General features: G+C 38.5%; 1 protein-coding gene across 1 annotated transcript in view; it reads left to right on the top strand.

Moving 5' to 3' along the window:
• The window catches only part of Gtf3c3 (general transcription factor IIIC subunit 3), a 37,810-nt gene extending 25,341 nt beyond the window's left edge, over window positions 1-12,469 (top strand). The window contains exons 9-18 of the mRNA XM_051190206.1: window positions 1,039-1,142; window positions 1,968-2,139; window positions 3,037-3,239; window positions 3,861-3,962; window positions 4,833-4,968; window positions 6,877-7,114; window positions 8,033-8,223; window positions 8,681-8,805; window positions 9,872-10,024; window positions 11,130-12,469. Of these exons, the coding sequence (XP_051046163.1) occupies window positions 1,039-1,142; window positions 1,968-2,139; window positions 3,037-3,239; window positions 3,861-3,962; window positions 4,833-4,968; window positions 6,877-7,114; window positions 8,033-8,223; window positions 8,681-8,805; window positions 9,872-10,024; window positions 11,130-11,252 (1,547 nt within the window). The 3' untranslated portion in view covers window positions 11,253-12,469. The remainder of the gene's footprint in view (window positions 1-1,038; window positions 1,143-1,967; window positions 2,140-3,036; window positions 3,240-3,860; window positions 3,963-4,832; window positions 4,969-6,876; window positions 7,115-8,032; window positions 8,224-8,680; window positions 8,806-9,871; window positions 10,025-11,129) is intronic.
• The last annotated feature ends 1,665 nt before the right edge of the window (window positions 12,470-14,134 follow it).

Genomic DNA, 14,134 nt, shown 5'->3' with positions numbered 1-14,134 from the left:
GAGCTCTTGTGACCTTCCAAAGACCTCACCTCTTAATGCCATCATATGCTATACCATATGTTGTAGATGAGGTTTCAATGTATGAAATTTATGAGATGTAAACATTCAGACCATGTTAAATACAAAACCAAAATGTTAATATTTGGAAAACAGAACCTATATCTATGAAGAATCCTATTTTAAAAGTCATAAAGCTTATTACAATGACTATTACTGGTTAGTCCTTTTGTAGGTGAGTGACCATAGATATCTACAGAAGGAATATGCTGTAGGTACTGTCTTTAGTCAAGTAGACTTTGCTCAATCAAGACTTAAGCACCCTGACAACACATACAAAATTTCATGGTAGGAAAGTTGTGTAGAATAAATATCAAAGTTAAATTTGTGTTATCAGTTACTACCTGGTATTCATTGTTAAAACAGTCTCATAATGAAACCATATTACTAAGACTGGGTGTCCTCAGAAAATTATTAATGGCAAATCTTGTAAAACAGATGAGATTACTTAGTTTTGTAAGTAACTTAAATTTGAGTCTACTACTAAAGGCACATCACTAATATGTACAGTTTATGAAATGGAAACTGATTTGTGGTTTAATGTGCAGAATATGAAATATGGAATGCCTTTAATCTCCCAGAATTTTTAAATTTGTTTTACTATAGTGAAGTTTTAGAAAGCAGGAAAGTATTTAACTCCCTTTTTAAACCACTCTAGAATAAAGTTTAAAATAAAGCTTTTGAATTCAAGAATTTAAAAAGAGAGGTTTTTACCTTTTTATTCCTCCGTAGTCTCGTAAAAAGTGTAGAAATTTGTGTGTCTGAAATAATTTGATATTAAGAAAAAGGGCAGGATAAGTACAAACAACAGACTGACTGAAGGAGGTAAAAAGCTGCTAATAGAGTTGAATAGAATGAACATTGACTGGGATGTTTGCTTTGAGCTATTGGAAATGGGATCTGTGTACAGGTTGGAGTTCCCTTAGGTTGCTTTATGTGCTGAGCTTGCACATAGGAATGCCTTATCTGATGGTTCCCTAGCTGCTGAGACCGTTACCTGCTCTATACCTGATAGTGTGCCCATCGATATCACGGTGAAGCTGATGGTTTGCCTGGTGCATCTCAACATCCTTGAGCCACTCAATGTAAGTAGCACCAGTAGCTGCGCCTGCTTAGGCAGTGTAAGATCCTTCCCATTGAGTCTACACTCACCTTCAGATGACTAGAAATTATAACTTGACCTTAGATTTTCACATTTCTTAATAATGGGGAGGACACAGTAAACATCAAATTACTTTCATAGGAATGGCTCATAAAAACAGTGTTTTGGAATTGGACTTGGAATAATTTTCTTTTAAAATGAGAACAAGATCAGAAGTTGTGATTAGCCTTTAGGCAGTCTGTATTTACTCTTTTTCTGATTTTGGAACAAGTTATTTCATTGAATAAAAAAATGTATTGTCATCTGCTTTATTGATCGTAGGATACAGTATTCTATAAAACAAACCTTCCCTTCTTGGATGGATCATTTGTTTTAAGAGATTAAATACATTCATAAAATATGTAAGTTATTGGTTGTGAAAAGTATTCTGAAGAAATAGACAGAATGTAGGGATGGGAGAAAACTACATTTTTAGTATGGGAATCACCTGAGAAGGTGATTTTTGATCAATAACTGATGGAGTACCTTTTCTGGCATTAGCAAACATGGAGGCAAAGGCACAGGCTTGTTCAGCTGCTTAGATGAAAGCACTCCCCGGTGGGCTTACTTGCTAGATGCTTCCTAGATGATGAATGAACGAATGAGTAAAAAATGGTGGAAAGCTGAATCTTTTTAATGGAAATACAGAAATAAGCAGACAAATGACCATTAAGCTGTTTTTGTTAGTCCTTGCTGCTTTTTGCTTATAATAAAGAGATGTGGTTATTTGTAATGAATGTTTGCCCTCTGGTTTTTATTTGGGATTCAGCCTCTGTTGACAACACTGGTGGAACAGAACCCTGAAGATATGGGTGACCTCTATCTTGATGTTGCTGAAGCTTTTCTGGATGTTGGTGAATATAATTCTGCACTTCCCCTGCTCAGCGCGCTGGTTTGCTCTGAAAGATACAACCTTGCAGTGGTTTGGCTTCGGCATGCAGGTAACACTTTAGTTGTGGAAGGAAACTGTTTTAATCTTATAATCAGGAAGCATTTACATCCCCAACACAGTAGTTATTATAACATAGTAGACTATTGGTGCAAGTATTTCTAGTTTTGTGTAGCTGGAAGATTAGTACTCATCTTGCTAGACTACTGAGTGCTTGCCAACACTTAAGGGATATTAGAGTCTACTCCCGACGTAAGTGACGTTAAGATACTTGCAATCAAAGCCACAGTGTTCTCTCTAGGGGACAGACAGTAAGTGCTATGACCAGAGTGTATGTTTAGAAACAATCCTTGTGTCAGTAGACCAAATAGTTGTTAAGTAATTGTTAATTGTTATTATAAAACATTCAAAATGCCAGTGAAGGCATGGGGAATGCTTAAAACATAGCACTAAGTGAATAAAGACTCATCAAATCAAACCTAGACTGATATCATCCTGTAGCAGTTTAATTCTAATGGGGCCAGGAATCTAGCTCATCCTATAGGATGCTCTCCTTGCATGCTTACACCTCTGGGTTTGATTTCTGGTACCACCAGGGAAAAGATCAGTAGATTAATCATTGGAGGGAAGGAATGCTGCATTCAGGATGTACTATTTAAGAGAAGAATAAATTAAAAGAAGAAAAATAAAGCACTAACAATATATATTCATTCCTTTGTTATAATTTTCTTAAGTTGCTTTAACAGTCCTGTAAAATAGTAAAAACCTGCCCGGTGAGGAAGTGTAAACAGGTAACCCCAGGCTTGGGAGGCTGCTGCAAGACAATTGCAAGTTTGAGAGCAGCCTCAAAAAAAATCAAATCAAATAAATTAGCAATTAAATTAAAAAAGGAATAGTTTTATCTAGGATATAACTCGAGATTTGAACATTTTTTACTTTAACATCTTAGAATGTTTAAAGGCCTTGGGCTACATGGAACGTGCTGCTGAAAGCTATAGTAAAGTGGTTGATCTGGCCCCACTCCATTTGGATGCAAGGATTTCACTTTCCATCCTTCAGCAGCAACTAGGCCGTCCGGAGAAAGCCCTGGAAGCTCTGGAACCCATGTATGACCCAGATACTTTAGCCCAGGATGCAAATGCCGCACAGCAGGTAGGCCACATCATAGTCATAGGGTGCTTCTCTGGGTACTTTCCCGTCTGCTCATGTGGCTTTAGGGTATTGGCCTCCATTTTTACAGCCTCTGCCAAAGTTCTTGTTTAGTGTGTTCATTTAGTGTGATTTGTTTTGACATGTGTTGTATGTATTAGTGAGTGTGTGCATGTTTGGAGGTCGGTGGCAGACATCTTTTCTGGATTTCTCTCCAAGTACATTTATTTATTGAGACAGTCTTTCACTGAACTTGAAGCTCATCCATCTGGCTGGCCATTGACCTTCAGGGACTCTGCTGTCTCTGTGCCCCCAGTGCTGAGATGAACCTAGTGCTGAGATGAACCCACTTGCCTGGCTTTTTATCTGTTTAGGGGTCTGAACTCAAGCCTTCATGCATGCACAGCAGGCCATTTCCTTAGCCTCCAAATTGAATGGTTTTGAAAAACGATTTAGTAATTTTGTATTAGATATAAATTATAGCTTCTGAAGTGTTAGGTTTTAATTATTACACTATGAAGCAAATATTTGTAGAGTCTGGTTTCTAAATAAACATTATTTGTGCAAATAAAACCATTTTTAACAAAGACGTCATCACTCATGGTCACTTGCTCCTTTTTTTAGGAACTGAAGTTACTGCTTCATCGTTCTACTCTGTTGTTTTCACAAGGCAAAATGTACGGTTATCTGGATACTTTATTAACCATGCTAGCCATGCTTTTAAAGGTGGGTAGTGACTTATTTATATTAGCCGTGTTTATTTTTAAAATGTTTGAATTTTGATTTAAACAGAATGTTAGCTTTATAATTGCTGTGTTTAATTCATTTTAAAGTGAAAGGCAGGTAAATACAGAAAACTTAAAAATTAATGATATACGACTGGAAATTCTTTTCTAACACTGGAGATTGACTTCAGGGCTTTACACATGCTAGGCAAGTTCTCTCCTACTGAACTATATTCCAGCCCTAATATTGGAATTTCTATATGGTAATACAAGCTTGATTGTAGAAAAAGTGAAGTAAAATCTTTGTCTACTTATTTTGAAATATGAAAACTCTAGAATTACCAGTTATTAGCTCTATAGACAGTCAGATGTACTAAAATGGTTCATTTTGCAAAAATTTGCATATTTTTGCATATCCATTCTGAAACTGTTTTTGCAAGGAAGGGGCGTGTGTTCACTCTCTCTCTCCTGCTCTGCATGTCATAGTGAACTGACAATCTTCTCCTGTTAATATGTCTGTAGTGACTGAAATTCCTTGGGTAAGAAAATAAATCGGGCTCTGAGACATGGCTCAGAGGTTAAGAGCACTGACTGCTCTTCCAGAGGTCCTGAGTTCAATTCTCATCAACCACACGGTGGTTCACAACCATCTGTAGTGAGGTCTGGTGCCCTCTTCTGGCTTGCAGGCAAACATTCAGGTGGAACAGTGTATACATGATAGATAAATCTTTAAAAAAAATCATTTTACTTCTTGGCATTTAAAATATAGAGAATTTTCTGGAACACTTTCAGTCTGGTTTTTAGTACTTGTGGTCATCAGTCTTACTGTATAAATTCTTGGTTAAGAGGCATCTCATCATCTTTTATTCAGGTTGCAATGAATAGAGCTCAAGTTTGTTTGATCTCCAGTTCCAAGTCTGGAGAAAGGCACCTGTACCTTATTAAAGTGTCAAGAGACAAAATATCAGACAACAATGAGCAGGAAACATCAAATTATGATGCAAAAGGTAATTATTTCATTTGCTTTATGTAAAACTTGGCTGAATTGAAAAGGACTGATGAAGTAATTCCTGATAATAATGTAAATGAACTAAAAATTATAATCTAAATTTACCAGATATAATTAATTCAATTAAAAGACTTAACTGTAAATACTGTCAAAGGAAAATATCCACTGGTTCTTTCTCTGAAAAACAAAGTAAAACAATTTGTACCTTTTAAAAAGAAAATTAATTTGTGAAGATTAGATGAAAGTACAGATTTTATGCCCACTTCAGTTACACAGGTCTTATTGAGTTAAAAATCTATTTTTACAAAGGTAGCAGTCATAGAAACTCTCTGAAAATGAATCACAGTGACCCAATCTAAATCACAGGACTTTAAAAGGCATTGGGAATGTTTGAGTGAGGTGCTTGCTCCAGAAAAGACCTTTAGAGATAAGACGAGACTGGAGATGTGAGTCTGGCCACATCCCTTCACTGTTAACACAGCCTTGATTAAACTGTCCGGAAAGGCACTGGAGTGAGAGGGAGACTGAGTGAGGAGCACTCAGCTGCCTGTGATCCAGGCTGTAGATGCTTTCGAGCCCTGCTGTCGCTAAAGTTTGCCAATCCTGGGTTTATTCCTGCCAGCTTCTCCTCTGTGGCATGTAGTTTGGATATGTTTCCCTACATTACTTTTAAACCTACCTTTTTCCTTCCTCATTTCAGGTCTGTTGGTTTTTCTAAGGCTATTCTATGTTAGTGGAGATGGCGTCAGATTGGATGCATGAGCTTAGCTTAGCTTTGTGTTGTATGCAGCTTTGTAGGGTGGGATCAACCCCCCAGGGTCTTGCACACGGTAGGCATGTACTCCACATCTCTAGCCTGCATGCAACTATATTTTCACATAGAATGTTCTTATGTTGCTCTCACAGATGTATTTGAAGAATGTACAGTAGATAGCCATTATAGAACTTATTATGTCATTTGTGTATATTTTGGTGTATCAATAGTAATATAGAATAAGGATCTTCAGATACAGGTCTATCCATGTTTTGATTGTTTAAGGATCACCAAAAGAGTAACTGATGGCTCAGGTAGTACAGACCTTTTTGCTTTTCTTTCCCTCTCTCCCCTTCTCTCTCAGTGTTAGAGATTGAACTGAGGGACCTACACATGCCAGGCATGTACTCTGCTACTGAGCTACAAACACCAGCCCAAGTCTTTTGTCTCCTCCTCTCTTCCCTTTCCCCCTTTTTTCTTTTCCTGTTCATCTTCCCTGCTTGCTCTTTCTCCCTCCTCCTCTGAATTGCTATGGCTTGTCTTGAACTTGCTATGTAGCCCAGATTGGCCTTAAACTCTTAGCACCCTCTCACTTCATTATCTGGATTACTGAGATTGACAGTAGTACATACTGTGTCTGGCTTGCTATTTTTTTTAAAGGAGGCTTCTTATGGACAAATCAGAAGGAGAAAATGGATGTTAAAGGCAAAGTGAAATTTTAAGGCAGAGAATAATTGAGATTAGAAAAAAGACCAAGAAAATCCAAATTGATAAAGTGTGGCAGTCACTTTCCGAACATCAGGATGCCATGTGCATGCAAAAATCTATGTGGTCATCCATGGAGAAGACATCCCGCCCTCCCCCCCTGCAGCGTATATCTGAGCTAAGACCAACAAAGGCTCTTGGAATCATTGACTGTGCAGTGATTAGTCAAGAGTGAGAGTTAACTGGAATGTTAGGTTGGCGAACATTCAGAGAAGCAGTAGACACAAGCAGCTACTCAGTTCTCATCTTTGTCAGCTTATCAGCAGGTTAGAACTTAGGACCAAGGCTGTGAAGGCTATCTGTATACTCATGTGCAGTTTTCTTTTCCAGTACTGCTGCTTCTGGAAATAACAGTGCCCTGATTAATTTTCATTTGTCTCATTTTAGCAATATTTGCTGTACTCACAAGTGTCTTGCCAAAAGATGACTGGTGGAACCTTCTCTTGAAGGCCATATATACTTTAAGTGACTTATCCCGCTTCCAAGAAGCTGAATTGCTTGTAGATTCTTCACTGGAATATTACTCATTTTATGATGACAGACAAAAACGCAAAGAACTGGAATACTTCGGTCTATCTGCTGCAATTCTGGACAAAAATTTCAGAAAGGCATATGACTATATCAGGTAACTTTCCAGTCATAAATCATATTTCAGAAATATTCATGTATATGTACCATTGTGCAGGATCCCGTGGAGGTCAGAAGAGGGCATCAGATCCCCAGAACTAGACTTACACATGGCTGGGAGCCACCATGTGGGTTCTGGGAACTTGATCCTCTGCAAAAGCAGATGGTGCTCTTAACCACTGACCCATCTCCAGACCCTCCGATCATATTTTAATTATATTCTCTGATAGCACATGTGCACTCATGTGACTTTGACTCTCACATCAAGAATTAAAGAGCTGTTTTGTTCTTAATGCTCCAATGACTTACTGGCTCAATTCACTGGTGATTCTTAAGTGTTCATGAGATAAACTCTAGAGCTAGAGTTCTTAGGTTCAAGTCCCCTGACACTTTTGGTAATGTGACATCAGGCTAGCCACTTAACCTCTCCTTCCTCATGCTTTGTAAGGGCATTATACTTCTATCACTAGGGTTAAATGGCTTATCATATCTGAAGCCTTACTGTGCCCGGCACACTATCAGCCATTGCTTATGTCCTGTAGGTATATAAGCTGGAAGGCAGGTAAAGCAAGCCCTTAGATGGTTCAGATTAAGAGATGTTTGTTTTTTCAGAATCAAAAACAAGATGAAATGCTAATGTAAGCAGCATTTTCTAGGGAAGAGGTTTTTTTTTTTCCTTGTTGGGGATAGCACTAAAGAGTTTCATTCTTGCCGGGCGTTGGTGGTACATGCCTTGGGAGGCAGAGACTGGTGGATCTCTGTGAGTTCGAGGCCATCTGCGTCTACAGAGTGAGTTCCAGGACAACTAGGGCTGTTACACATAGAAACCCAGTTTCAAAAAACAAAAAAAAAAAGTTCATTCTTAAACTTCCTGATTTTACATTATTTCCCTCTCACATGCTTTCTGCTGGTTTAGGGTGATGGTAATGGAAAATGTCAATAAGCCCCAGCTGTGGAATATTTTCAATCAAGTTACCATGCATTCCCAAGATGTGAGACATCATCGCTTCTGTCTCCGTCTGATGCTGAAAAACCCTGATAATCATGCTCTGTGTGTTCTAAATGGACACAATGCTTTTGTATCTGGGAGCTTCAAACATGCACTTGGTGAGTGTAACACCTGATGTTGGTGTAGTGGTCAAGGGCCAGGCTTTTGCTCTAGAACAGGACTCCCTGGGTTTCACATAGCTCCTCTCCCATTGCAAAGCAGTCTCTTAAACAGATTGTGTTAACTCAATGTTTAATATTATATGTAAGTTCTTCTAGTAACAATCTAGTAACAATCATGAGAATGTCTTGTTATTTTAGAGGTCAAGTAGGTGATCCTGCTAGAGTTAGAAGTCATCAATTGTCAACTGCATGCACACATATATACGTTCCCCCTTCACTTTGAAAATAGATGATCATACTGCTAAATCATTCAGTGTTGCTGTACATTGCTGTAAAGTTTATAGTAATGCTGTTTGGTTTTTAAAACATTTGACTGTTGAGGAAAAACATTTGACTGTTGAGGAAAGAAGGAGCTCTATTCTAGTCACATCATCTGGCCTTGCTTACTTTCCAGGACAGTATGTACAAGCCTTCCGTGCCTATCCCAGCGAGCCTCTCTACAACCTCTGCATAGGCCTGACCTTTATTCACATGGCATCTCAGAAGTATGTGCTCAAGAGACATGCCCTGACTGTGCAGGTAATCCATTAGATTCTCCCGCCTCTACACATGTTCATTTCCATAAACATAACATCTTTTTTAAAACCTGCTTGTTAAACACTTACTCCAGTGTCCCAGACTTGTAGACTCAGCATATTGTTAGACTGAAGATCTAACAATATGCTGCTTTCTAGCAGTGTAGTGAGTATATACAGGCAGACCTACAGGTATAGGTAAAATCTACAGGGTTTTGAATTGTGTCCTTTTATACTGTACCAGTTTCCAATCCCATCAGTAGTGAATGATGGTTCTCTTTTTTCCTGCAACGCCTTATTTTTTTTGTCAGTTGTGCATTGATCTTTGCCATTTTGACTGGGGTAAGATATTTCTTGGTCATTCTTTTCTTTTGAGAATTCTCTGTTCAAGTCCTAGACTCAATTTTTGAATGGGTGATATGTATCTTTTGACTTTGTTTTGGTTTTGTATACTCTAGATGTCACTGCTCGTCAGATGTATAGTTAGCAAAGATTCTCTTCTCCATGTTGACTATTTCTTTAGCTGTGCAGAAGCTTTTATGAAGTTCCACTTGGAGGGGTTGTTGACCTTAATTCTTCTGCAAATAGAGTCCTATTCAGGTCGTCCTTTCCTACATGTATATCATGGACTACCTAGGTTTGCTTCTGGCAGTTTCAGTGTTTCAAGTTTAGGTCTTATGCAAGAACATTAGTTCCATGATATGTCTAACTCTGCCAGAAAGAGCTGTGAAAGAGAGAGCAAGAGAAATTTTTTCTTAGCTCTTTAAAATTTAAAAAAAAAATTTTTTTTTTTGAATTGTTATTTCTAATATGAATATAAACTCAGCCGGATGTGTATTCAGAGGATGTTCAAGACTAGACAGGGCTCTGTCTCAAAAAAAAAAAAAATTACAAACTCTTCAGAGGGCAGTCTCATCATTATGGTTCCGGCATCTCTGACACATTGGTGGTTTACTGTTGACGTAGTCAGACTCTATAATATGCATCACCTTCTTTTTTCAGTGTGTTGCACTTAGTGGTGGGTAATATTCTAAAATGAGCATACTCAACCATCCTTTTCTTTTTGGTAGGGCTTTTCCTTCCTTAATCGATACCTCAGCATACGTGGACCTTGCCAGGAATCTTTCTACAATTTGGGCCGTGGCCTTCATCAACTGGGACTGACTCACCTTGCAATCCACTACTACCAGAAGGCTCTGGAACTTCCTCCACTTGTGGTAGAGGTAACTTACACACCCTTTCCTTTTAACTGTAGAGAAGTACACTCTGCTATGTACTATGGTCTAGACAGTGAGGTAAATCATAGTGCATATGGTAAGAATTTATGTTTGGGACCAATTATAGTGATACATGTTAGCTATCTCATGGCAGACCAAGCGAGATCTCAAGCTGAAGGCCCTCTCAGGCTACATAAAGATCTCTATTTTTTTTCTTGTAATGCAGTTATATTTAAGTTCACTAGCAGGCAAATCTTTGACATCCTGGCCTTATGATCTGATAAACAACCACTTGAACCTGTGCACATGTAGTTATGACCTTTAACCCTCTTTCAGTCATGCAGAGGTAATGCCTATGCTTTCCAGATAGGCTGGAATCAGTAACATACACTGTTCATTACAAGTTCAATAACCTGTTTCATCAAAAAAAAAAAAAAAAAAAAAAAAAAAAAAAAACAGAATTTCTTTGTATGTAGGGGTTTGTTCATGTAGAGTTCTAAGAACAACTTACTTTGTTTGAGACAGGGTTTCTTTGGATCCTGTCCTGGAAGTAGACAGGATTTCTTTATCCCTGCTGCATACACCAGGCTAGCTGGCCCATGAGTTTTTGGGGCTCCTTTTTCCACATTCCATCTCTCACTGTTGGATCACTGTAGCTTTTGTATGAGTCAGCAAGCACTGTACATTCAACCATCTCCACAACCTCTACATATAGACAGAGGTCAGGATTAATATAATTTTTTTTAAAGTTTGATAATTTAATTCTTGAAGCAAACTATGAACAGCATCATATATTTTGGCCTCCATTAGTGAAAGTGAACTTTCAACACAGCAATGAAACTGTTTATAAATAAGTACTCAGTGGAAGCCTCTGACTGCTTTCTAGTGCCATTCAGTTACTCAGAATTTAAGTCTCTTCTAGACCTGGTGAGACTTTCTATATAACCCGTTGGTTAGACATCTGATGAAGCCATGACTGTAAAAAATTACCTGAATCAGTGTAGGTCTGTAGGTCCAAGGTATTATGGAAAATCCCTTGTCATAGTTTGTCAGTTTGTCATAATGTTGACGTGGTTTACAGCTGGAAATAATTCACTTGTTTTTCCTCTAGGGGATAGAAGTTGACCAGTTAGACCTTCGAAGAGATATTGCCTACAACATGTCTCTCATTTACCAGAGCAGCGGGAACACTGCAATGGCTCAAAAGCTTTTGTATACCTATTGTGTCATATAAGCAGCATAACTGAGAAAGGGGCTACATGGACCAGTATCTTCTCCTGAGACTACTCTTCTTGATAAACATGGTGCTGTCCTTTGAAGCTGGGGGTGTGGCTTGGCTGTAGAATGCCTGCCTGTTTTGTATTCACAAGGCCCAGATTCAAGCCACAGGCCTTTGGAAAACCAAAACACTGCTTTTACCTCTGGAATATAAGCACAGTTGCCATTCCTGTGAGAATGTACATATTATTCTGTTATTACTCTTTAGCATTCTGCAATAAAATTATTCCCAACGCTGAAATGGACACTCTTAGCATCTGAGTCAGTTGGAATTGAAATTATTTTTTCATTTAATATCTACTGACCTGTATAGCATGTGTTCTGACAAACGCTGGGAATATTGAAGATGGATAGATGTGGTTTGTCCTTGAGGCATTTCAGAATACACTACTGAGATAGTCGCCATAGGGCACATTATTTATATATTTATTTTCTTGTGCTATATATTGAAGCCAGAGCCTTGTACCATGCATGCTAAGAGGTACATCCTCAGTCTTCACAGTCCTTAAAGTGTGGACATCTATTTCCTTGAAGGGAAGGAAATATATACTGCATCCCCATATAGTATCACCATCCAAATACAGCAAAGAAGGCTGCTTGTTAAAAGAAAAACAGATGGGAACTCTTATGGTAATGTAGTTACTTATAGTCAATACCTAACAAAACTGTTTAAGGTAGTTTTATGGTAGGAAGACAAATAATTGATTCATTTCACTTTCATCTGCACATTTCAGAGTGTAAGCCTTGCAACTGGGCTTAATTCAAAGCACAGCGCTCCAAGGCAGAACAGTCAATACACCTGCTTCCCAGCAGAGAAAAGGGATGGTGGTGTTCACATGTAATATGTTTTGCTTTCCATTTCAGGGTCACCACCCTCAAGATTTGGGAGGATGGGTATATGGAATTGGGTTGATAAAGATTTTTACTTTATTACATGTTCTTGAATCTCAGATAAGAACATTTGCTAGGTTTTTAGTGGAAAATAAGTTCTATGATTCTAAGAACAGTCCAGCTGTAAAGGAAGTAAGTGTTGAGATTGCTGTCAAACAATGGAGACTTTTTAGGAATTTTTACCACTCTTTATACTGCATACACAGCTTTCCAGTTGAGAAGCAGAGTTTGTATGTAATTAGTAATGCAGCTTATATCCTGTAAATAAATCCTTTTTAATTATTTTCTGTTCATTGGTGTTTTGCCTGCATATATGTCTGTCTGTGAGGGTGTCAGAAGCCCTGGAACTGGAGTTATAGACAGGTAGGTGTGAGCTTCCATGTGGGTGCTGGGAATCCAACCTAGGTCTTCTGGAAGAGCAGTCAGTGCTCTTAACCCTGCCCCAACAATATGGAAGGTGAGGACTAATTCCCAAACATTATCCTCACACACACTGCCATTTTTTGAATGCTACTGTCTTACTGAGTTTGTAGAAGGCAGGCATTACTAGAAGGCAGAGAGATTACTCCAGAGGAATATCTGCTCCCATTTAGAGTAGCAAAAATTTTGAGTGTATCTCTCCCCCCCCCCCCATTCTTTTCCTCCCTTCACTTGCAATATATTATTCCCTTTGACTAAGACTCTGGGGTATTGCTTCTACCTGGGCCAAACAAGAATTTCCTTCTTCCTTGGGAATGTGGGAGATGAACTCTAGCCCTCTTATGAGCTGAAACAGCAGTGCTCTGTGGCCAGCCACGAGTTAACCAGTTCTGTTGATAAAGGAGAGAGAGGCTTACACATAAAGAGAAGGTAAGAAATGGGAATAACCCTGAGTTTTTTGTTTTTTGTTTGGATGGGGGTTCTTTCTTAGGTTAGCCACAGTTTACCTGAGTTCGTTCTGGTGGTGTTAGTTCTATAGTTGTCTTAGTTAGGATTTTTGTTTCTGTGAAGAGGACACCATGATCACAACAACTCTTATAAGGAAAACTGGTAATTGGGGTGGCTTACTGTTTCAGAGGTTCAATCCAGTACCATCTTGGTGGGGAGTATGATAGTATGCAGGCAGATGTGGTGCTGGCTACATCTTGATGTGCAGGCACAGGAAGTCAACTGACACACTCAGCAGTATCTATAGCATAGGAAACCTCAAAACCCAACCCCATGGTGACACACTTCCTCCAACAAGGCCATACCTAATCCAATAAAGCCACGCCTTCCAATAGTGCCACTACCTATAAGATTATGAGGGCCAATTACATTCAAACCACAGTGGCTTTCACAGTAAGCTTGAATTTTTCTATAGATTGTACCAAAAATCTTACTGAGCTCCACCTTTTCATTTTAATACTGTTGTTTTATTTTCACAAGGAGGAGTGTATAGCAGCCAGAGCCATGAGAATGTACCACTTGCTGTAGCTTAGCTGTGCTGGAGAGAAACTTAAGGTGAACACCACCATTTTCATTAACATCCACATTTGGAGATGTCAGATCTGCACAGATGGAAACTCAGACTGCGAACAGCTGAGCTAGAGCACTTGTGTACACTGTGTGAGGCCCTAGGATCAAGTATTAAACTATATAAACAATAGTAATAGTTACAAATATTCAGGAGTCAAGAGTGAGCAGGTTTGAAAGTAAACTAAAAATGTGACTTAGAAATGTGTACTTGGTCTTAAAAATCAATTGTAAAAACATAAATTGTAGTTAGCTTATCAGACATTTGTTGGAAATTAAAGCTTTGGTAGTTTTTATGTTAGCCATTTCAATATGTCTTGACTGGATGATTTTTTAAAAATCAAATCTAAAATTAGGCAGCTTTCAAAAAGAAAAATCGGTCTTTTCGTTTTGACCTGATCTCTAGAAAAAAAGCTACCAGTTGTGGGGACAGTTCTTAAAAAAAAAACAACA

The sequence above is a fragment of the Phodopus roborovskii genome, unplaced genomic scaffold (genome assembly GCF_943737965.1).
Source record: "Phodopus roborovskii unplaced genomic scaffold, PHOROB, whole genome shotgun sequence".
In the NCBI taxonomy this organism is placed as follows: domain Eukaryota; kingdom Metazoa; phylum Chordata; class Mammalia; order Rodentia; family Cricetidae; genus Phodopus; species Phodopus roborovskii.
Note: the sequence above shows the minus strand (reverse complement) of the source record. Positions and strands in the feature narration are given on the sequence as shown.